This window comes from Chaetura pelagica, unplaced genomic scaffold, assembly GCF_000747805.2.
Source record: "Chaetura pelagica isolate M959 unplaced genomic scaffold, ChaPel_1.0 scaffold518, whole genome shotgun sequence".
In the NCBI taxonomy this organism is placed as follows: domain Eukaryota; kingdom Metazoa; phylum Chordata; class Aves; order Apodiformes; family Apodidae; genus Chaetura; species Chaetura pelagica.
In genome coordinates, this window is record NW_009954308.1 from 189092 (window position 1) to 212772 (window position 23681).

General features: G+C 48.2%; 1 protein-coding gene across 1 annotated transcript in view; it reads right to left on the minus strand.

Moving 5' to 3' along the window:
• Nucleotides 1–9459: 9459 nt before the first annotated feature.
• PFKFB3 (6-phosphofructo-2-kinase/fructose-2,6-biphosphatase 3) overlaps nt 9460–23681 on the minus strand; it is an 18588-nt gene continuing 4366 nt past the window's right edge. The window contains exons 2-15 of the mRNA XM_010003951.1: nt 19624–19749; nt 19201–19297; nt 18299–18365; nt 18069–18143; nt 17721–17777; nt 15787–15911; nt 14802–15009; nt 13864–14010; nt 13369–13473; nt 12798–12927; nt 12527–12589; nt 12289–12353; nt 10614–10784; nt 9460–9486 (exon numbers count right to left, since the gene is read on the minus strand). Of these exons, the coding sequence (XP_010002253.1) occupies nt 9460–9486; nt 10614–10784; nt 12289–12353; nt 12527–12589; nt 12798–12927; nt 13369–13473; nt 13864–14010; nt 14802–15009; nt 15787–15911; nt 17721–17777; nt 18069–18143; nt 18299–18365; nt 19201–19297; nt 19624–19749 (1463 nt within the window). The remainder of the gene's footprint in view (nt 9487–10613; nt 10785–12288; nt 12354–12526; nt 12590–12797; nt 12928–13368; nt 13474–13863; nt 14011–14801; nt 15010–15786; nt 15912–17720; nt 17778–18068; nt 18144–18298; nt 18366–19200; nt 19298–19623; nt 19750–23681) is intronic.

Consider the following 23681-nt stretch of genomic DNA (forward strand, 5'->3'; position numbering starts at 1 on the left):
CAAGTCCTCCCATGGCTGTGGAGAACAGCAGCTCTGTAAACAGAGGTCAAATCATCCACGGTGAACCAGTCATATTTCAGGAGGAAAACAGATCAGAAAAGAAAAGCCCATGGTTGGGGAAATGACACAATCTGAGTTCTCAAGTGATCTATTGTCTCAATATAAAACCCTCTGTGTATTTACCCAGGTAGTCTCCAGGAGCTGTCACACAAGGTCTCTGTCACTGGCCAGCTACTTCTAAGCAGCAGCTCAAGGGCAGGAGTGTTTCCAAGTGGCTCTGCTGGCTGCCCTCCATTGTGTGGGTTGTGTAGGGCTGGGAGGGTGCTCTGCAGCAGCCAGGAGGGTGACAGATGAAGGTTTCTCCAGTAGGACCAAGTCCTGGGGCATTGGAGCATCTGAGCAGATCCAGCTGCAGAGTAGATGGTTGTTGCTGCTGGCACAGCTACTGTTGTCTCCTTTCTTTCCTTCTAGATAAGTCTTCTTTCACATGGCCTTTGAAATTCAGAGAGGCTTTCAAAAAACACTCTGAGTTTGTGCATTTTTTGGAAAGAGCAGGACTTCAGCATGGTAGGTCTTCCCACATGCTGCTAGTGACACATTGCCTGGTGGGAAGCCAAAGGGTGCATAGCCAGGACTGAAAGAGGCTCTCAGTGCCATGATGGGCAAGTGGGAAGAAGAGGAGCTGGTGATAACTCCCTGGAAGGCAGGTGAGCTGAAGGATGGCACCAGTGAGGGACCATTGCCCACTTGACCCTGGAGGCTGGCAGACATGTGTGGTGCCAGTGCAGGGGGACCCCTCAATGAGTAGGGGTGAAGTAGCAGAAGAAGGGCTTAGGTTCCTCAGTAGGTGCCACAACAGAACAGTTTTACTGGGGACATGACATTGCCAGGAACAAGTTTGCGCCCCCCAGATCCACACTGAGCCTGAGCACTCGTGGGAATGGGTTGTTTCACCCCAGGGATGGGACAGCTTAGAGAGCAGAGCCTGGAGCTGCCCCATCCTACCCCTCAGCCTCAGAGAGGAGAGAGGACACAGGTGCACACATGAGCAAGGGAAACAAGAGGGTCAGTTATTCACTTCCACATAGCCTTCCCCTTAGGCACAAAGCCCAGGTTCTAAGCCCACCATGGGATGGAGAAGTGACCCTGACACTTAGCAGGTTTTAGGCACAAAGCAGAGAGACTGATTTACACAGGTCTGTGCACACCTGCAAAATAAATGTTCTCTGTTTCAGCAGACACACATACCTTCCTAGGACACCTTTGTTGTAGCAAAATCACACAAATCTATTTAGATACCTGGATCAGCTGCAAATAATTCCCATTAGAACCACAAGCAGCAAGTTCCTTCCCCTTGCAAAAAAAACAACAAAACCCACGACAACCACTTCTTTTTAATTTTCCTTGCAGGTAGAACAAGAAAAAAAGAAAAAAGGAAAAACCCCTCCAATCCCATGACGTGATGCAGTCACTCCCCAGCCAGAGGCAGGTGAGCAGGCTGCCAGCTGCACTTCATCCAACATGTTGCATTGTAAAGGTTTGCCCATTTATTTAATCCCTTGCACGTATCAGACACATTCCTGAGCCATCAATCAGAGCTGAGTCAGCCAACGTGACTGGTCTGCCCTTTTCTATTTTTTTTAGCAATCACAAGCTCTCTGGCCCTGTTTGCCAGCAGTGAGCTGGGTTGTGGGCTTTTTGGCTTCTTTTTTTAATGTAAATGGGACTTGACTGGGAGCAGGGAAGTGTTCCCGCTGTCAAGTGTAACCTTTAAAGCTGCCCTGCCTCGAGGAACGTCTCCTCTGTGGTGCTACAAAATGCATCACATAGAAGAAAAATAAAAGATACTGCCTGGGATGGCACTGGCTCATGAACCCCCGTGCACAGCCCTCCTGCATGGGTGGTGTGAGACCAGCCCCACCGTGCCCCCTGCATGCAGAAAGCGGAGAAAAAGGTTTTCAGAGGGGATATTTTCTTGCAGAACAGCCTTGAACGTGCCCACAGCCACACTCCAGGAGGCAAATCCTTCCCCTCTGCACTCCCCCAGCAAGGACAAGGTTATCAGGGCTTCAAAACAGCCCCAGCCCACCCGGGGAAGGCAGGGAAGCTGCTGTTGTGGCTACATGTAATCTCAGCCCACCACAGCTGGTCACCTTATCCAAGCCCCTGCATTCCTGTGGGATGCCCTGCAAGGCTGTTCTCCCTTGGCCTAAAATAGGGCAGGAGCATTTTGTCTTTGCATGGCTCAAGGAAAGGGCCAGATTACTGGAGAATAAACAAAAAATAAGCAATGAAAATCATATCTTGCGGGTTTTGTTTTTTGCAGACAGCACGAGTCCTTCCTGCCCCCAAGATGCTTGCAAGGATGAGCCTCATCTGTGTGCACACCTAGAAAAATGTTGCTGCAGATGCCTCAGTGAGGCTTAAAAGCAGAGGTCCCTGAGGGGCCCCTGTTGCACAGAGCAACCAGAAGGCAAATGGCCCCTGTACAGCCCACCTGCATCACAGCCAAACCCAGCCCAGAGCAAGGCTGGACCTGCTCTGAAAGTCCAGGGAAGATCAGAGCAAGGGTTGTACATCAACCAGCAGTAGTTAACATCAGAGCTCAACTTGACCAAACAGCAATTCCCATTTTGTTTTGTTTTCTTTTTCTTTCCCCCTTTCACTCCCTACGAGCTCAAGGGGGATGAGCCTCAAAGCAGCCAGGGAGCACTGACCCAAATGTGCTCTGGAGCATCATGTCCAAATGACACCTCTCCTTCCTTCTCCCCTTCTCTTCTTCTTTAGAGGCAGAAAAATTTAAAAATTAAAAAGAAAATAACCACCAAACAATTGTGCAGGGAATTTTACGACTTCACTTCCAGGTGGCATCTGCTGTTCTCCTGCCTTCAGGCTAAAGACAACCATGATTTCAGAGGGCAGCTCTTGTCCAGCCCTTAGGCTCCATTTAGCACCAAATCGTTTAAGTCTTGGGTTCAAGAACTATATCAGGTTCAAAGTAAATGCCTAGTTGTGCCTAATTTGCAGCCCAGATGAAGATCTAGGCAGGACATACTCCAGCACATCACCCCTCCACTTAACAGTGATGAAGTGGGTAGAACCTGGGGAGTATTCACTTGCCCTAAGTAGGTGTCAACACTTGGCCACACCCTCAGCTACACTGATGAGGTCTTAAACTGCTGTAAGATGGTCAGAAGAAAGGATCACAACTAGGTATCCAAATGGTTTCTTTTGGAGATGATAATCAGAGAACCCACTGTGAGGCACAGGAATCAACGTGGGAGGCAGGAGCACCCCTGGGGCCACCAAGCTGCATGCAGGACAGGCCTGAGAGCATAATTCACAGTCAGGAAGAATCAGGTCATATCTGTATTTCAACAAGGTATTTATTGGTCCAGCAACTGCAAAATATACAAATTTCTGAAAGGCATACCCTGTTTTTAAGCTGGCACAGCTTTATATCAGGCAATTATTCCAGACATATATATACAGAACAGTTAACATACCACAAATAAAAAAAATAATCCCAAATAACTACCCTTGTCTCCAAGCTTTGCAGTATACAGTAAATAAATAAAAAGAGCTTTGCTATCAAAAAAAATATAAAAAATAAATTCAAGTATCACAAAGGAAAACAAAACCAGGAAAATAAAATAAAGAGGGGGAAAGAAATCATTGGTGTGGTTCAACATGTCCCCTCTCCCCACCCACCTTGGCTGCAAGCATTGCTGCCCAGTCCTTAGCTCCACTAACCAAAAATGATGGGCAGCGAGTTTCTGGGGCAGTGTGATGGCACAAAGCTGACACCATCCCACCTACCACCAAGACTTCCAGCACTGGAGGACCTCTCTGCTGCTGAGAGACCAATTTTCCCCTTGCTGGGAAAAAAAAGCCAGATTCCAAGTTCATCTTTTTGTAGGACCTACTGAGACTTCTATTATTTCCAAAGGAAGAAAGTTTAGGGTCATGAAGTTTTTTGCTGTTTGGGTTTTTGTGTGTGTGTGTATATTTATATGTAGACACAAACACATCAAAACATCTGCAGAATTGCAAGTGTACAGGATTGATCACAGGGCAGCCAGACGTCATGTTTGTATTTGCTGGCTTATCTTTTCATAGCAGGAGGGGAAAAGATAAAACTCCCCAGGAAGGAGGAGGCTGAAAAGCCAAGTGTCTTGCCTTCCCAAAACGTTTGGTTTTGTTTTTTTTTCTCCAAGTCACAGAAACTGAAAGGACAAATGTCAACTGTGCACTTGGGGAGATGTCTGCTTTTAATGTGGTTATTAAAAAAAAATACATTAAAAAAAAGGGAGGGTGGGAAGTGTTCTTGGTTTCATCTGTACAGGAATATAATACATATATGAACAAGCTGACACAGGCAGGACACCACCAAGACTGTCTCTCCTGGTCTGATATGGACCAAGCTCAGTCCCAGTCCCTTTCTGCCATATGTGCCACTCTAAGCATGTGCTTTGGCTACATGAGACTGAAGCACTAGGCACTGTGGTTCACCTTTTCCCAAAGGAAAAACAGACCAAACCTCCCCCATCCCAAAAAAAAAAACCACACACAAAAAGAATCATACTTTCTGCCCAAAACTCTCTGCTCCCATCTACAGGGTTGTTGTTTCCTACCCAGTGGGTTGGGGAAAGCCATGGGAAGGATGAAACCAAATGGGTGCCCATCTCCAATCCCTCAAGCCCAGGGTTGCAGGAGAGCTTGGCTGCCTTCACCTCCTGCCTCCAGCTCAGCCAGACACCATGAGATGGGGATGCAGAAGATACTGCACATAGGAGTGGGGAAAAAAAACCCAAACAAACCCAAAACACTAAAAAGATTATTTAAAAAAAATCAATCAAATTCCACAGACTTTTGCACAAAGCAATAGTGGTTAATTGCCATTTTTAACCTCTGTCTTGCAGCTTGGGACGGGCTGCCAAGAAGAGATCTTGCATATCAAACCACTGGGAGTTGGCTGATGGACTCACTCACCCTCGTTTCCACCCCATCACCCACCCACACCTCGAACACCATTAACTATTCTTTGTAGTCTCAGCTTTCCAGCATGCAAAATAACAATTAAAATATATATATAATTGCCTGCATTCAGGTTTCCCCTGTTAAGGGGCAAGACTTGAAAAAAATAAAATAGTTATGCTCCTGCCACAAATAAAGTGCAAAAACCAAGCGGTTTCTAGGAATACACACACACACACAGACGTGTGTATGTAAATATATTAAATAATTAAAAAAGGTAACACAGACAAAACTGTCCCTTCTTGTGGCTTTTTGCCTCCACACAGGGACCCCAGACCTCTGGCCAACTCCGCAAGACCTGTGTTTGCAAACACATCTTGCTCAGTCTTTCCACCAGCCACAAGGTAGGGATTCAAAACCCCTCTAAAATCTCTCCAAGGCAGAGGAAAGGGGACATGAAGGGAGGTGAAGTACCAGCACAGCAACTCCAGCTGCACTCAGGTCTCCCACCAAAAAGAAAAAAATAATAAAAATCAACACATGCCTGAACTCAGAACATCCCCAGGTGCTCCCCAAGATGAAAACATCACCCAAACCACCACTGGTGCAGCCACCCCTACAACTACAGGCAGGTCATGGTTTTAGAAGCAGATCTACATTCTCTGCAAACCCCTTGAAGGTGTATTGATTAGGAAAAAAAAATTAAAAATAAGTGTTCTGGAGGTTTGTGAGGGGTTTTTTGTTAAACCCAGTTAAACCCTTCTCTCTGTGAAGGGCTTCACACAACTGCCTTTCTGGTGCTCCTGGGCCTGGGTGAGCCAGACACAGGGCACAGCACATTAGGGGCTTCCCTGGAAAGTAATTAATAACAGTAATAATTAAAAAAACAAAAGAAAACAAAACCCCTTAGTTTCCCCCTCCCCCCCTTTCTCTGCTAACCCCGCACCATCCACATATATACACCCCACCTGGAGATGGGTGGGTACCAATCATCTATACAACAGATCAAAAACCCCTTGCAGAGGGGAGGAAAACGAAGCTCCCGTGGGCTCGAAGCACGTTACAGCTCGCTACCATCTAACAGAGTGCTGGAGAGGAGAGCAAATGCTGCAGCCTAAAGAGCTGGTGGTGACCCCGAGGAGCTCAGCTCCTCTCCTCGGCTCCCCTGCATCTCCCCCTTCCCCCCCTTTCAGCAGAGTGGTTTTGCAGATGAACGGGCGCAGGTAGAAACAGCCGAGGATCAGCCTCGCCGCAGGTGGAGGAGGCCGGTTTATAAGCAAGCTTCAGAGATGGTGATGGGACATGGGAAGCTGGTGGTGGCGTCGCTGGTGGCCTCAAGGCAGCGCCAATGGAGTCACAACGGCTTCTGCGAGTTGTTCATGTTCTGCAATGAGAGGGGAAGGAGCAGGGTTAGAGGTCAGGCTTGGGTCGGACCCCATCCCGGCAGCATCTTCCATGTGCATATCAACGAGGGGACAGGGGGAGCAACAGAAAGCCACAGCACAGGACACTACAAAATCATCCACCACAGAGGAGAGGACAGTGCCCACCCAAGGAGAGGAGTGGCAGGGGATATGCTGACTTGCTACCCACCCTCAAGCATCACCTGGTTTTAACCACAGGGTGGGAATTTAGCAGAGATATCCCCAAAAACTGAGCTAACACCAAGGCAACCCTTCCTCCTGGTCTGCTTTTCTGAAGCTGCTCTTTGGTCAATGCCAGACAAGGTGACAAGCAACCACAATGTTCATCCAAGGAGCCCAATCAAACATCCCTCTCCTGAAGGTGGGCAGTGACCCCTCATCTACCAAGGAGGTTACTCTTTGTCCACCCTTGGCACCACCAGGAAGACAGAGCTCCTGCTGGCCACACCAAGGAACTGGGATGGGGATCAACCACCACCAGCAGTACAGCAGGAGCACCTGCTACATCAACAATGACCCATGAGGTTTCATGGGCCCCAGAGCTGCATCAGACACAACCCAAAGTGCAAGGTGGTGACAACAAGCACCCAACAGCACTTGGCAAGGACCACAAAACCACAGACAACCAGCTAAACACAAGCAGGACCAGCCTGGAAGGCAGTGGCTGGAGAAGAGAGAAACTCAAAGGGAGATGATCACAACAAGGACATTTCCCATTCCACAAAACTACAAGAAACAGGGCAGGGAGAAAAGAACTAGGGAACAGCTAAGGAAGGTTTCTCAACTTTCTTCCTTTTTGCTTTTACTACCTACACTGCCTCTTAGAAGCACCAGGAATCCTGGCTAAGCTATGAGGCACAGCAGGCTGAGCTGTTCTCTCTGGTATCTAAGGAGACAGGAGGAGGGTTAGGAGAAGCCACATGCACCACAGCCATTTACCTGGGAAATATTAGTAAAGAGAAAACTTTGAGAAAGTGACAAACAGGTCGCCTTTAAGCATGAAAAGTGAAGGGGAGAAGAAGGGAGGGGATCAGGTTGTTGTTAAAAAGTGGACTTTGGATCACAAATCAAGAAAAAAGGAAAATAAAACATTGTGCCAGGTAGTCTCATGCCCCCCCAAAGTGGCTTGATCCCACAGTCAGAAGGACTTCTGAACCATGTCTCTTGATCCTCCTGGATGTGGGTCAAGACCCTACCAGTGCAAGCTGCAACAAAGCACCCACTGCCAACCAAATCTCATGGTGCAAACTGGGAAGGAGGTTCCTTCCACCTCCCCTGATGCCATATGGGTTGTGTTGGGACACAGTGAGGACCAGACACATGCACATTTGAGGCATCAACCTCCAAGACAGGTACTGACACCAAGCTTTTGGGGCTTGGGGTGTCTTTTACACTCCCTTAAAAGCAGCTTTTAAGTCCCACACTAGGAGGTGGAGGAAGTTTCCCATCAGCTGGAGATTTTAAACTTGCTGCTGCCAGCCTACAGCTGGGATAAATATCATCACTGCCTGCTCCAGCAGACCTCCTGGTCTAGCAAAACTTGATGTAACCATCTCCAAAACTCAACATCAGAGGAGCACATTCTCAAATGTCCCAGCCAGCACTGAGCCCATGCAGTGCTTTTTATTACAATATGGATGGGGAAAAAGGTGGATGGACAATGAAACAAAAATGCTTTCAAAAGCAACCCAAGACCACCATGCACTTCATCAGGAGCTTTTGTGCCTACAAGCAGCAAGGGGAGGAGCACAGACATGCAGGCCAGGCTGAGCAACTCAACCCCTACATTGGCCCAAGAGCATAAGCATGAGTATGATGATCCTTCCCAACCCATCCACCAGTAAAGCCAGCTATGACCTTCCTAATTTTCTTTTTCTCAAAAACCTTTGAAGTGTGGAGAAACATGAGGATCACCAGCTGTTACATGCAAGCAAGGCTGAGTCCTAGCCATGTTAGAGTATATGCCTCCATCTTCAGCCCACCAAACCAACCAGGACAGGGATGCTTATAGGCTAATTCCAGCTAGTCTACAGTGGTCAAAAAAGACACCTGGGCACCACCCCAGCCCCAAGGTCTCCCTGGTCTTTGAGAAGGCATTTGAGCACAGCTTCCAACAACTGCTGCTCTCAACTCAATGACACTGCTGGAATTAAGTCCCAAGGCTTCAAATTTATCCAGAAACTGCCCTGCCCGTTACACAAGGATCTAATAGCACTGAACCACACTGATGGAGTCTTGATCTTTTTTATAATTAGTGTGTTAAATACTGAAGGCATCTTGCTTCCTTACTACAGCTAGAGGACCATATCTTTGCATCTACTCTGCCCAAGGTATCTAAGCAGACTGTACTCAAAATCCAGGTTGGCAGAACTGCCAATGCCAGGATCTGAGATCAATCCAGGTCCAGAAAAAACACTCCTGCTCCCAGATAGGCATTAACACCCTGATAGGGGCCTGATAGGTCAAAACCTTCTCAGAGATCAATCTGGTACCATCACTCATAGGCACAAAGTGGAGCCCCTGGGAAGGACAGACCACTTGGGTCTATCACCTACAGTACAATGTGCTATTGTAGAGATAATCCCAGGAAAACCCAACTGCATCTCCCCTCTTATGACTTTCAAGGAGGAAGAAGGGAATTTAGACATCAACAGATGGCAAGTGATCATTTCCCAACAAAATCATAGACTGTTTGGGTTGGAAGGAATGTTAAAAGATCTACTTCCAACCCCCCCTGCCACGGGTAAGGACACCTTCCACTAGACCAGGTTAATCAAAGCCCCATCCAGTCTGTCCTTGAACAATTTCAGGGAGGGGGCACACAACTTCTCTGGGCAGAACAATTGGGACATTTACTGAGGTGATGATACTTAGGGGTTGGACAAAGCAGAACCAGTCTCCTCTTTACTTTTCCTGAGATATATACAAATCCCACCCCCAAGAAACATTCACTCCAAGAAGTCCATGCCCCAGCCAATTTTCACAGCAACAACAAAACTGGTGGGATGTCAAGAGACATGGGAAGAGGGTGAGAAGGGGGAGTAAGGCAAGAAGGTACTTACAGACATGCCTTCCCTAGTAAAGGCTGCAGAGAGACAGAGAGAATGGAAAGGTGTCAGTAACGCCGCACGAGACCAAGGACACCAGACAGCAGGGAGGGGCACCCAAACAGCAAGAGCTTCCAAACCCAAAGCTGGCAGAGGGTTTGCTGCAAGACTCAACCAGCCTGAGTGGAGCCCCAAAAAAATGGGAGACAGACTGAGCTGCCAAGTGCTTGCTGAGGTGGGAAGGCTCATGCAAAGCAGCCACCGAGCAGAGCTATCAGAGGAGCACAGCAGCTTTCCTAACCTGCCCAGAGAGGGGCATGAGGACAACAGACAACACATACAATGCAAAGAGGGGCTCAGCAAGACAGGCAAGATCCAACAGGCAGCTGGTGGGAAGGGCAACATGGTGAAGGGGCTCTGGTATTTCTATGCTGCTTCTCCAGTACCACCCCAGCTCCTTAACGAGCACAGGGAGGGAGGTTTTGTTCCTGGAGAAGTGTCCAGCAAAGTCTCTTTCCACTCCCACAGGTGGATGAAAGAGGAAAGGACATGAGCACCACAGCAACTACCCATCAGGTTTCACCCAGGGCTACAGAAGGCAACCAGGCTCATCATGACAAGAGGCTTCTGCTTATTTTTGGGTCCATTTTGCCTGTTTCTCCAGGAAGGAGGAGACCCCTCCAGCCAAAGACAGATCCTGGCATTTCCTCCAGGGAAGCACAAGAACACTTGCTCTATCACAATGCCCAGGTCTACATTGGAGCTGAGCACATCCAGGAGCACGAGCCCTTCAGTCTAAAGATGTGGTTCCCCAAGGGTTTGACACCACAATGCCAGATGGTGAAGGCACTACACACAACTAGGACATCAAAGGGTTTACAACACTCTCAAGTCCCAAGAGAGAATCAACAAGTAACCTTTTGCAGGAGTGCTCCTAAAACCAGCCCAAGGAAAGGAGGGACAGCAAACATGGGAGAAAGATGCATCTCAGAGATAGCAGCACAGGTTACAACAAGAGCAAGCTGACCCCCAGCTTCAGGAGCAACAGGAGGACAACAAACAGTAAAACCACAAGAATAATGACAACAACAGAAGAAAAACAAGCCAAATGAAAAGAAAAAAACAACCAAAAACCAACCAAAACCAAAAAGAGAGTTCAACTAACTTGTCCCGGCAGCTGCGTGGGCACTTCCTGAGGAACACAGCCTGGCAGGGCAGAAGAAACAGCCACATGCTCCTCAAAGCTGTTGATGCGAGGTTTTTTGGTGGGCTCTGGGCTTGCTAGAGGGGTAACGCTATTACGTCTCATGAGCGGGTTAGGTCCCTTCTTTGCTTCCTAAATTAAGAGTGAGACAAAGAAAAAAAAAGTAAACAAAAAAGAAAATAAAAAAAGGAAGAAGGCGACAGTTATAAAGGAAAAAAAAAAAAAGGAGCAGGTTGTTTGGAATCAGGTGTTTTTTCCTTCTTAAAGCAGCCTCTGCTCTCCCCCACAATCACTGTCAGTGTGCAAAGGATCTGGACTCTGGAAAAAAACAAACCCCTAATACAAAAAGTTTGAGGACGCAGCTTGATCTCCCCAAAAAGGGGATGAAAAAACCCCAATAAGGCACTGAGAAGCAAGACAGGCTTTCTTTCCTCACCTGAGCTCTGCTCACACAAAAAATAAGTCACTACAGATAAAAATAACCCAGAAGCAATCCAAAGCCACAACTTTGCATGACAGAAAGAGGTGCCCATCAGTTTCCTCCTCCAAGCCCACCCCTCTGACCCAGGGAGAGGTGTGAAAGCAAGACAAGGGAAGATAAGCCAGCCTGGGCTGTCAGGAAGATTTGGGAAGTGGGGGCAGAGCAGCCAGCAAGGGTCAGCACCGTGCCAAGCTCCAACTCAAGCGAGGTGGGATGGAGGGACAGCAGCCAAGCAGAGGGACCCAAGCAGTTCACACGTGTCTCACTCCATTCTGCCCACAGCTCTCCTGCCAGCCCCAGAGAAGGTGGTGGAGGAGAGCATCAAGGCTCCCATGGCTGGGAGAAGGACCAGCTTCCCCCTACAGCCATGGGGAGGGAGAAGCAACTCAGATGCTGCCACCCGCCGAGGTTGGGAAGGAAAGGAATGGAGATGCAGGCCAAAAGGGGATGGCTCTGACCATCCATCATCCAGCCAAGCTCCATTGTCATGACACACAAGTTGGAAAGATCCCAGCAGCTGGGACACAGGCACTGCCAGGGTCTCTAGGGTTCCCCTTGGATGGCTACCCAGCTGGCATCCTCCTGCTTTGGCCTCCAAGCTCCCAATGGAGCATAAGGCAAGTGGACCTGACCTTATAGGGGCTTTCCTCCATACAAGGGTCTCCCTGCAGCACCCCCAGCACTGCCACATCCCCTCCTACTGAACAGCACACTCTGGTAGCCACACAAACTGCGGGCATGCCAGGAAAAAACCCACAAAGGCAGGAGATGTTGTGCAAGGTGTTAAGCCTGGGCTGTGCCAGCCAGTTGGGAGACCTGGAAGAAGTCACCTTCTCCATCCACGGCTCCATTCCCCACTCAGGTGAGCAGATGACTGCACAGGGCAAAGACCAGGGAGGAGTTGTTCCTGTGCCAGCTTTAATCTGGACAAGATAGGGAAGCAGGCATGTGCAACAGTCCTTTTCCCTTGGAAAACCCTAGACTGGCCACATCTTCCAGAGCAAGAACTGATGTGATGCTCCAGTCCTCAAGCAGCACAGAGGTGCCCAGCTGAGCAATCTCCCCATGCCCACCCCAGGTGTCCTTGGTGCCAGCTGACCACAGGGGAAAGGAAGGGGACACCAAGGGACAGCTCTAAGGAAAAGCAACACTCACCTCTGGCCGTTCCCTGTGGGTGTTGACAGCTTCAATGTTCAGCGAGATGGACTCCACCCGGCAGCCTGCAGAACGGAGCAGAAGGAAACAAAAGAACCATCAGCAAAACCCAATGGGCAGAGGATGCTATGAGGTGCTCCAACCCAGACCCTTGCCCTTCTTCCCAGGGGCAGCTTAGATTCAAGCAGGAGGTACAAGCTGAATTCCTTGGCATGTTTAGTAGAAAGGCCCCACTTACCATAGGCCACTGGGGTCAGCTTCAAGACTGTGTGAAGGGGACATTTCAAGTAGGGCATTTCATCTGCAGAGAAAGCAAAGCAGAAGGGTTATCTCATCCCCTCTGGAAAAGCAGGCTTAGACATCTTCATCAACAGCTAAGGCCATCCCACAGCAGAGAGATGCATGCTACAGGTCCTGCACAGACCTGAGCATCTCTCTCATCTCCTCAGGTCTGTCCATCACCCCTCTGCCAGGAGGACCAATGCCCTTTCCAGGGACAGGGAGCTCACCTGCACTCTTGTCCAGGAAGTATGCCAGCAGACAGCGCATGACAGCCTGGTGACATATGACAAGGACATTCTCTTGTCTCTCCAGCTCCATGATGACTGGCTCTAGGCGCTGCACCAGATCTTGGTAGGACTGAGACAGAGGAAGGGAAAGGAGAGAAGACAAAATCAAGACAACAAGAACCTTGCAAGAAAAAAATGGTCCTTGTCTTGGTCCATCTATTGATTTCATGCCCTTGACCAAACCAAGCCACCATAATTACTGCTAAAACCAAGCAAAGTTCAACAAAGCCTTATTGTCAGCCTTCTCTAGAATACAGCAACTTCTGGTCAGAAGAGAAGGAAGCCATCCTACCAGCTTCCTATTAAGCTCTGTATTGCTTAATGAGATCTTCATGTACCACCATTTCACAAGAGCTCAATACAAAAGGTAAATGGGAGCCCTGACTCTCCTTGATTCTAGTTTCTTGGAGCACTTGTTGCTCCTCTGCTCTGACTGTAGAGGACAGCACAAAGACAAGAAGGCCATGTTTAAAGTAAGAGTCCCATCCCTGAAGGTCCCTAGCAGACCTACCTCCCCAGAGGGGTAGCGGTAGTAATATTTATCCTGGTCACGCAATGCAAACTCCTCTGGATGCTGATCCCTGATTTCTTCATATGTCATTTCTTCACACACCCCCTGCCAGAACAGGACATCCAAGAGGTTACTAGACATGCTTAAATAAATTAAAAAAAAAAAAAATCAGCACACCCAAGATGCAAGACCTGTGATCCAAAGGTGATCCAAAGTGATCACCTGCAACCCCCCTGAGTGCTCAGCTACAGAGCAGCTCCAAGCAAATATCATTTTAATTTGCTAATATGAGCCAACATCTTGAATCATCAGCAGAAGACAGAACCAAGATTAGAAGCAAAGTTGTGAGTACTGCAGAAGTACAATTCCCACAGAAGGAAATGTCCCCACAAAAGGTGAAATGCAGGCAGAAGTGCAAAGGCTGGTGCTATCACCTCCCTGCCAAGCAGCCACCAGCATGATCCTGCTGTCCCTCCTGCAATCAAAGATACTTACAGCATCGATTTCATTGAGTGCCTTCCACTGCTCATACTGCAGTTGGAGAGCTTCTGCAGTTTGGATGGTCCTCTTCAGTTGGCTGGTCCAGACTTTGAGGTCCTTCAGGTTCTGCTCCTCAACAAACTTGTTCAGTGCCAGTGCAAACTGTGGGACATAAAAAAAAAAAAAAAAGAGGTTGATTCCTGATGCACAGCTTTCCAACAGGCCTCATTCCTTGATTCCCAGTAAAGGGGAAGGTTCTCCTCTAGGACCTCATTTGCCTAAGCCTTCTGCTCTGAGGTGAAGAGCAGCCACACCCTCATTGATCCCTGAAAGCTGGGAGTATGAGAACAGAAAGAAAGCAGAAGAGAAAGCAGCCACCTAATGTCATCGCAGAACTTCAGCATCCAAGAAACAAACACCACAACTTGGGTTCTGCTGCAATGCTGTGGAAGGTCCCTGGCCACCCCCAACCACAGGTCTGCCTGTCATTTAGATTCTGTAGTCCCTGATAATAGTCACACGTCAAATTAATCTATTTGGGCTTCAAAATGCTCTAGTGAGCCTTGAAGCAGCACATTTGACCATGTCTTTGAAGAAATCAAGTAGGGAGCAGTTTGGAAGCACTCTTGGAGATGGCTATCCCCACCAAAGGGTGGCAGCAGGCCTTCTACATCCTGCCCTGCCTGTGCAAGGTCTGAACCAAGTGATTAAGATACTCATACTCTTCTGGCCTACAGATTTCTGCAGACCAGCCCCTGTTAACCCCTACCTACATACAAGCCTACGTGCAACGCTGATGGCTGGAAAGTCATGTTTTGAGGCCATGCCCAAATTTAACCAGCAGTCTGGATCCTCCAAGCACCCCAGCTGTCAATAAATATACACTTAACTCAATGCATGGCATCTGCTACAGCCAAAATGACTCCTAGAAGCCGTAATTCCTTCCCCCTTACCTTCTTGCCCCTGTTGGAGAGACCCGAGTCACCTCCAATCCTCCCCTTGAGGTTGAAGTCACTCTCACCATGCCGACAGAGATAAATGGTGCGGGGCTGGACATGGATGTTCATCAGGTAGTAAACAATCCTGCTCTGGATGTGATCCTGAACCCTGTTGACCAGGAACCGCCGGCCAACATCGATGACTTTGATGAGAGAAAGCTCCCTAGGGAAAGCACAGCAGGGGTGAGGGGGTTGCCAGTGGAGAAAGCAGGAAAAAAACAAAAAAAATGCCAGCCTCAAAAAACAGCCTTGTGAGGTCTCTCAGTCAACATAATCACCCAGCTAACAGGATTTCCTGCAGGCTATTTTCAATGGCGAGCCAACAGGTAACAGTGATTTGAGGAGAGCTAAGTAATACCAGTGTAATCACCATTCCTCCTTGCAGTAGTAAAGAGGATTAAACTGGACAAGCAGGAAGCATGTCCGTCCCCCAGGACTGAGATAATCCACACAGGGCACATGGACCTATTTGTGAGCAGTGGAAAGGCTGGGAGGTGCCTGCACGGTCATGAAGGACAGCAAAGGTCTTCCCAGGTCACACAACTAGGTGGAAACCACAGGGTTTGTTCAGCCTTGTGGTTTGAGCCCGTCCAAGCAGCCCTTTCCTTTAACTGGGACAACGACAAAAGGACCTCAGAAACACTCAAACCCAAGTGCTTTTCCAAGCTCTGTATTTAGACTTGCAGAACAAGGCTGAAACCAGCATATCTGAGCCCAGAAGAGCACAGGAAGGTTTCAATGTCCTACACTCTGGCACAGGCCTGAGGAAAACCAGAATTTTCATGGCAGAAGCTTGAATTTGTGGTGAGGCTTGTCCATACATTATGCTAATGCAGTCACGTATTTGAAGACAAAGTGAAATATAGCTCCACACTTCATTACTCCTCTCTTAGAAGAAGAAAGGCGTTTTAGCCAAGTCAGAAATCAGCAAATCTCTTACCGGTCATAGTTATCAGGGTCAAGTGGCTGGTAACTGGCTTGGTAACAATTGATCCTCTTCATGAAGTCCTCCATGGCATCGGTTGAATTACAGTCTCGGTAATCAGGGCTGGACAATTTTACTTCCTGTGGCAGAAGAGAAAACATGCCACAAAGAGAAGGGTTAGGAAGCTTTCCAAGCCAGGCCTTGTTAATCTCAGATCTCCAAGTCCTGCCAAACTATTGGCTGAGCCTCTTTACAACCATGAGAAGACAGAAAAGAAGCAATGTGGCTCCAAAACCAAGAACAAGGTGAGAAACTCTGATATCCATGACAGGTAGAGAAGCATGTCAGTCCACTCCCATCCTTCCAAGAGTTGGGGAAGCATCTCACACAGTGGGAAAACTGAACTTCATGGCAAAACAAAAGAATTAGGTTTAAACAGCTCAAACCAAGGATGGGAAGTCCAAGGTGTTGTCCCAGGCCTTTTGAGTGAATAAAGCTCCTAGGAAACTGAGGTTAACCTGGCTCTCCACTATCTGAGGCAGCAGGATAACAACATCCAAGTCCTTTCTGTGTATTTGTTACAAGCTACTGGACCAAAAGATTCTAGAAATGGACAATGTGAATACCCTGAACGCTCATGGACTGCCTGAACTACTCTCACAGGCTGTTCTTCCTGAAGATCTGGGTTGGAGCAGCAGTGATAACACATTAGGAACTTCACAAGCAATCCTGAAACCTCCAGGATAACATAAATGAACAAGATGTGCAGCAACGCCCCAGGCCAGCAGCATATTTGCTGCTCTGATCTCAGCACTAAAAGCACCATTCATCTGCAATGTCCTGAGGAGCAAAATGTAGCTAGTGGTCCATTTCCTCCCCCTCCAAGCACTAATTTCTAAATAAAGGGCTTAAATACTCCAAAGAAATTCAGCTTCAGGGTGCTGCAAAGGATAACAAAGAAGGAAAAAAAGATACAGCAAAGTGTGCATTTTATTAGCATCAGGGACAAGGCTGTGTGCAACCTCCCAAAAGCTGATTGTTAGTCATGGGACACCAGTTCCCAGAAGGAGCAAAATTACCATAGAATGATCTGGTTGGAAGGGACCTTAAATATAATCTACTTCCAACCCCGCTGTCATAGGCAGGGACACATTCCACTAGAAAGCCACCCTCTAGCTCCCACCAAACACCATGTGAAGCCCATCCCAGGGTAGAGCCAAACCCTTCTAAAACCCTTTCACAGACTGTGGGTATCCTGCAACACATTCCCAGACACCACAAAACGCACAAGGCTCAGATGTACAATTGGAGATAAGGCTGGAACAGAGCCCAGCAGAGGAAAAGACACTTTTATTGAAGTCAGTTATGCCTAGAGAGACTCATTAACATCTGCCTGCTCTAGCTAAGCCTAATGGGCAAAGGAGCTCTTCTGCTGGTGGGAAGTAAAGAGACCCAACAGTTACCAAAGGAGCCAGGAAGCAATGTTTTATGCTGCTCTGCCAGACAAGATGCCTCCAAGCCAAAGTGTTATCCTCCTCAAAGCAGACCCCAATTGCTTTGGGGAAGCTGGATGTGACTGAAGACACCAAGTCAGACTGCTCTCTGATGGGATTTAAACCCCTGATCACACCCATCACTTCCAAAAAGTGGGACTTTGGGGAGGTCAAAGCATCTTGATATCTTTCTTTTCCTGATCTCAAGTTACAGGTAAACAGAAATGCAGAGAGCATGGAAGGGAACTGGGGAAAGGCCACTACAACTTTTCTATAACTCCAGGTGGCCCTGGGAGATAACAGCTCCTTTCTCATCCCAGGACAAATAAAATACATCATAAAAAGGTAAAAACCTCCTAATCTTCAGTTAATTCTGTCAAGACATTGTGATAAGAAACAAACTGAGCACAGGTAGAAAATCTTCCACAAGATAAAACAAGACCTGTCCATGCTTACCATAACATTGGTGGCAACTACAGTGGGATCATTGCAGACTGACTCAATGAAGAACACCTGCAAAGCAAAACAAAGCTCAGTGTAGGCCAGCAGTAAGTTCTTGAGCAGTCAACCAGCTCCTTGACCAACCCAACCTCCTCCCTCCTTGACCAGAGAGCCTCCCCTCTGTCCCACTCCCCTTCTTTCCTTCTCCAGGGTTCAGGATTATGAACAAGGGAAGAGTTTCATATTTTTGAGCAAACAGAGCAGTGAAATTCCCCTTGTGCAGAAGCATCATCAGGACAACATGTTAGTGGAGAAGAACGGAAAAAAATTTGCAATACAGAACAGCAGCCTGATGGTACAAACCTTGAACCCATTTTCTTTGGCAAAGTTTAGGATCATCCCTCTCCTCTCACGTGTGGTGTTGGTGGCATCAAAAACCTTTAAAAGCGAAGATTTTAATTAGTACCAAGAGGGCCTGGTTTCCCACTGTGCCCTTCCTCAGAGAAGGAACTGCAGAGCCAACTGCACAGGGCACAGCACCTTCAGGACCAGGACTGCTGATAAAAGCCTGTGGAGCACATCTCTGAGCTTACCGCAATCTGGCCAGCCTCCTCTGTCAGGTAGAGCTTGACATCCCTCAAGGCAGCCAGGGCACATTGTCTGCAAAAGAGACAAGAGGCCCATGGTCCTGATGCCCTCAGAGATGCTCTCAACCCCAGCACAGATCCCCACAAAGGAGGGAAGGCTTTGCAGGTCCTCCTTGCCACCTCCCCCCTTATCCCACGGAGATCTAAAAAAGACATCCTTGGTCTGCCAGACACACAAGAGCCACATGTGCCAAGAGGCACCCTGGTCTTCACAGCAGAGGCAATGGCAGATAAAGAAGTGAAGGCCAAACCTCATGGCTGACCTCATACCCTACATCACTGAGCCTGAAGGTGAACTTGGGGTGCAAGGAGAAGCTGAGAGAACTGGGTTTGTTCAACCTAAAGAAAAGGCTTAGAAAAGACCTTATTGCCATGTTCCAGTACTTAAAAATGGTGGCTACCAAGAAGACTCCCTTTTTACAAGGGGTCACATGGAAAAAGGAGATGGGTAATGGGCACAAATTACTCCTGGGGAGATCCCAATTGGATACCAGAAGATAATTTTCCATTATGACAACAGATTGACACTGGAATAATCTCCTTAGGGAAGTGGTAGATTCCTGAACAATGTGGGGCTAGATGATCCTTGAAGTCCCTTCCAACTTGATATTCTATGAGTCTATTATACCACTGATGGAGGATGCATTGGTGACCCTGAAGGTACCAAACCTTGACAACTTCAGTCTTCAGCTCTTGGTGCCCAAGTCAGGCCCCTCCTTATGCGGGCAGGGAAATCCCCACTAGAGCCCAGCTTTTCTATCACAAGCTTGGTAACCCCACTGCCAACCAGGGGTTTCACCACCCATTTGGGACCTGGGTATGAGGCCAGATGCAGGGCTCACACTTACCTCCTGACTTTCATGGCCTCCTCATTGTCAGGACGGAAGAAGTCATAGGAGCTGTAATGCTTCACCGCCTCACGGCGATACTCCCCAACGTTGAAAACTGCATGGGAAAGGAGAGACCATCAAAACCAGAAGTGAGCATCAGCACAGCTCAACTCAGCTGTGCAACCCCTGCAGGTAACACTTGCCAGCAACCTGCCAAAAAGTGACATCTTCAGAGCAAAAGGCTCAGAGACATCCCTTACTCTTCAAAGTGAAGAAGAACCTGGACTGCAGCAGAAGCGACAGGACAACATGGATATTTGGCCCATGAGATTTAAGAAAAGATCCCTCACGACCTTTTACTCCTCAAGGGACTAAGCTCCTTGAGCATCTCCCAAGAACCCAGACTACATGTTTTGCCCAGGCAGCCAGTGAAAGCCTCACCTTTTGTTGGAACACCGATCCAGTTGAGGTAGCGAGTCAGCTTCTTGGAGATGTAGGTCTTCCCACGGGCTGGGAGGCCAACCATCACTATCACAGTGGGGGAGTTGGCAAGCTGTGGCCCACAGGCTGCAAGGAGGAGGAAGCACAACATGAGAAGCTGTTAGTCCTCCAGCCTACAAGGCCCTTGCTCTTGATCCAGCCTTCTCAAGCCCTTTAGCAGCTAAACAAAACCCAGCAGCTAAACTAAACCTAAAGCCTCTACTCCTTGTACAACATCATCTCTGTAATGTGTCCTGTGCATCCCTCTCATAAACCTGGACAACCAAAACCTTGAGGAGGAAACTCCACCTGGGGCCACAGCAAGAAAACATCCTAATGGCTGCAAAGTAGCCAAGGAGCCAGCAGCTGCCCTGGCCTTTCTGCAAGACTTCTCTGCCTCAGTTTCCCCATTTGCAAAACAAAAACTAAGGCAACCACAACACTACGTTCTTGTGGCTTGACTGATTCTCTGGAAACTTGGAGAATAGCCAAGGACTTTGGTGCAGTCCTTGCAGAGGCTGTGCTGAAATACTAGGTCTGCATGAAGATCTTCACCTGTAAAGAAACTTGCATAAACTTTTGCTAACTTGTGAATACACATGTGAATGCAACTGTTTTGGTTTTTTTTTTCTGAAGACAAGCAGGGCCCAAGGACTGTAAGAACCACCAGCATTTAAAAGCAGATACTAAGAGTAACTTATCCCTTTTTCCTCATAAACCTGCTTTAAGCTGGGTTTTTTTAGTTTGACATGGAAGAGATTCCATGTCAAACAGCTGGAAATAAATCCAGTGGCATCACTTAGTAATGGCTTGGCAAGTGGAGAGAAAAACTCACTCTCCAATTCACCCAAACAGCATGGCCAAAATGCAGACAAATTAGCTGCCAGGCTTCCCAGGTGAATCACTTCTCCCTCCATAAATCCTTTAGAAAGTAAATTCCTGGTTCAGTTTGCAGAAAATTGCTGGAATATGTATTTTTTTTTAAGTCATTCACAACCTGGTCCCAGCACCATGGGATGTATCTGGATTATCTGTACCACACACACCATGGACCACATGGCAACATCCTTGCTCCTCCCCAGGCTTTGCCCTCCAGAATCACTTTTCACGTGGTGCTGCACACAGGAAAAGCCAAGGCATAAAGCCAAGTGCTTGAAGTCCGAGGAATGGAAGATCTTAACGATGCCTAATGGAATTTGGATTAGCCAGTCGCCTTTCATGCCGCCCCTGTGTGACAGACAAGAGCCCTCCAGGGAGACCCTGGGGGGGATTTCTCACCCACACATCAATCCACCCAGCCACCTCATGGGAAAGGAATGCAGGGATTGAGCGGCTGGTGGCAGAGCCATCAAAAGCAGCTTAATTATGGGGTGGGTGGAGAAGTCTGCCCGTTCCAGCTGCCCATAGGTGGGACCAGGGAACAGAGCAAAGTGATGTGGGGATGAGGAGCTGCCCCGGGGGTGGGGGCAGGGCAGTGGGTTGGGGTAGATTTTTCTCTGTGTAAATTTGGGAAGGGAAAACAGAGGGGTATCCAGAGAGCATGCAAAGCATATGGGATTTCCTTCCTCTACTAATTGAAAAAAAACCAAATACTAAATCCAACAGTTAAATTAAGGCCCCAAGGAAGAGCGACAGCACTGGTGCTCAGAACAACCACCCATCATCTGTTTGGCTGTCTCAACAAAGCAGACTCAGCAGGCAAGAGATGAGAAAACTATCTAAAAGAGGCTTTTTTTTTTTCCTTTTCTAAATATTTCACATTCCTCAGGCTGGAGCTGCCCTCACACTTTCTCCCTCTGTGTGACCTGCATCCCTGGTGCCACGTTTCAAAAACCTGGACCAGCTCTCCACTCATTTCAGCAGCAAGAGCTGATTTTGTGTGCTGGGGGTAACACTGTGGCTGTGCAACATATCCAGGAGAATCGTTCTTTTCCTCTCTAACAGTTTCACATCCTCAAACAACCTATGGGTGCAAGTCCAAACCAAACCAAACCACGTATTAAAAAAAGGGAGGGAGGGAGGAATAATACCTGAATAAAGAAACTCATTTCCCTACCTGCCAGAGGACAGAGGATCTCAAGAGAGTAGAGGGGCTTTGGAGCCATCAAAATAATAGCTCTCTGAGATGCCAGGGACAATGCTAGGTACTGTTCATGCCCCTTTGGCTCCAGACATCTGAGACAGTCTCAGAGCTGATGTGAGGACACATGCCACCCCCCAAGAGTACTGAAGGAGTTAAAACACCTGTAGGGACAGACTCAGGCTCCCCTTGAATCAGTGACAAACCATCTGTTTAGATGGGTCTGTTTAGACCAGGAAAGCACTTCCCTAAACACCAGAGCATCAAGCATGCACCTCCTTATCAGGAACCTGATCCTAAACCCAATCACAAAAGCTTTCAGGAAACTTAGAATCAGGGATGAAATAAACCAGTGTTTTGCTCCCAGTGCTTCACAAAGACCCAATTCATCATTTCTTTTCACCGCTGCTGGAAAGCTAAAGCTACCCGGGATTTCAATGCACATTCATCACTCCTTATCTACCCAGGTAAGTCAAGGGCAGGGAGGACTTTCAAAAGGCTCAGTCAGGATACTTAGAAGTAGCTTGTCACTTGTGCCTCCTATCTGCTAAAGATCCATCGGTGACGAGCTCCCATACCCCGCCAGAGTGGGGGGAAGGAAAAACAAAGGAAAGGAAATTTGCTCCTATATAAAGTTAGATAAAATAGCTGCCTCCCCACTTCAGACATTTTTATTGCCTCCTGGTAAAAAGCATTCCCCCGTGCCTCCCACTCACCCACATGTCCTGCGTTAGTCCTACATTCCCTTTTTCCAGCTTCTTCCCTTTGGAACTCCCCGACACCTTCACGGATGCACCCGGGCCGTGTCTCTGCGTGCATCACCGAGATGTCATTCCATACGCCCTGGTCCACCCAACCGGAGCCACAGGAGAGAGAGAGAGCAAGGCAGGGGCGGCCCCTTCCCTCCTCCAGCATCCCCCACCGAGCCCCCTCCCCTTTTCTAGCTCTGCCCATCCCGCCGCCTGCGACGACTTGACTTTCGCAGCCCCTACGTGAGAGACGTGCAGCGTGACAGCAATTGCATGGATCGCCATCAAAAGGCCAGATGAAGGCATCACTTCACATCCATTCAAGCCTCCCCGTTGCCGAGGAAGCGGACAATCGGGCTAATTATTTCACACGAGGATGCTCCCGGGGATGCTCCTTCTCTCTCTCTCTCCTCCCTGCATCGCCCTCCCATCTCTGTTACACCTCCATTCCCACCCCGCCTTTGTGGCTCTTTGGGGGATGCTGAGGAATTAACAGCACCTCGAGTTTAAAAACAGCCACCTCTGGGTTCAGAAAAAACTATCCAAAAAAGCCCAATTAACACCCTTCCCACAGAGGGCAGTGAATGGTGCCCAGCACGGCTTGTTCCCACCCGGAGAGAAAACAATTAGCAGCCACATCAGGGTATTCATAAGCCACCTGGTTCCTTAATATATTAAAGTAGGTTAGTTTTCTGCTCTGCCAAGGAGGGAATCCTCCCCTCTGAGAAACCAGGTGACTAAAGAAGCAAAAAAAAACCCAACTCCCAACAAACCAAACCACAGGGAGGCTCCACGTACACGAGGGATTTCTTTTCAAGGTGTCAATCCTCGAGGAAAATCAAACTGAACAGCTACATCTGCGAAGCACGAGGCCAAGAGCCCTTTTACCCCACTAAAAGCAAAGCCCCGTGGCTACCCCCATGTTCAGCCTGTTGCTGAAATTCATTTCCTCAGCAGCAGAGCTGCCCTTGCCAGGCACAATTGCATGTACAAACATCTGCTGAGGGGCTGAGCCATCCATGCTGCATGTCTGACCCACAGCCAGGGGGCAATTTCATGGGATATTTCTTTATTACCATTATGTATTAAAAAAAACCAACACAACACAAACCGGGGAACTTTCCGGCCCAGGCAAATCAATGAGATGACTTAAAAAAAACCTCCAGCTCAAGAAAAAAGCTGGGAAAGAG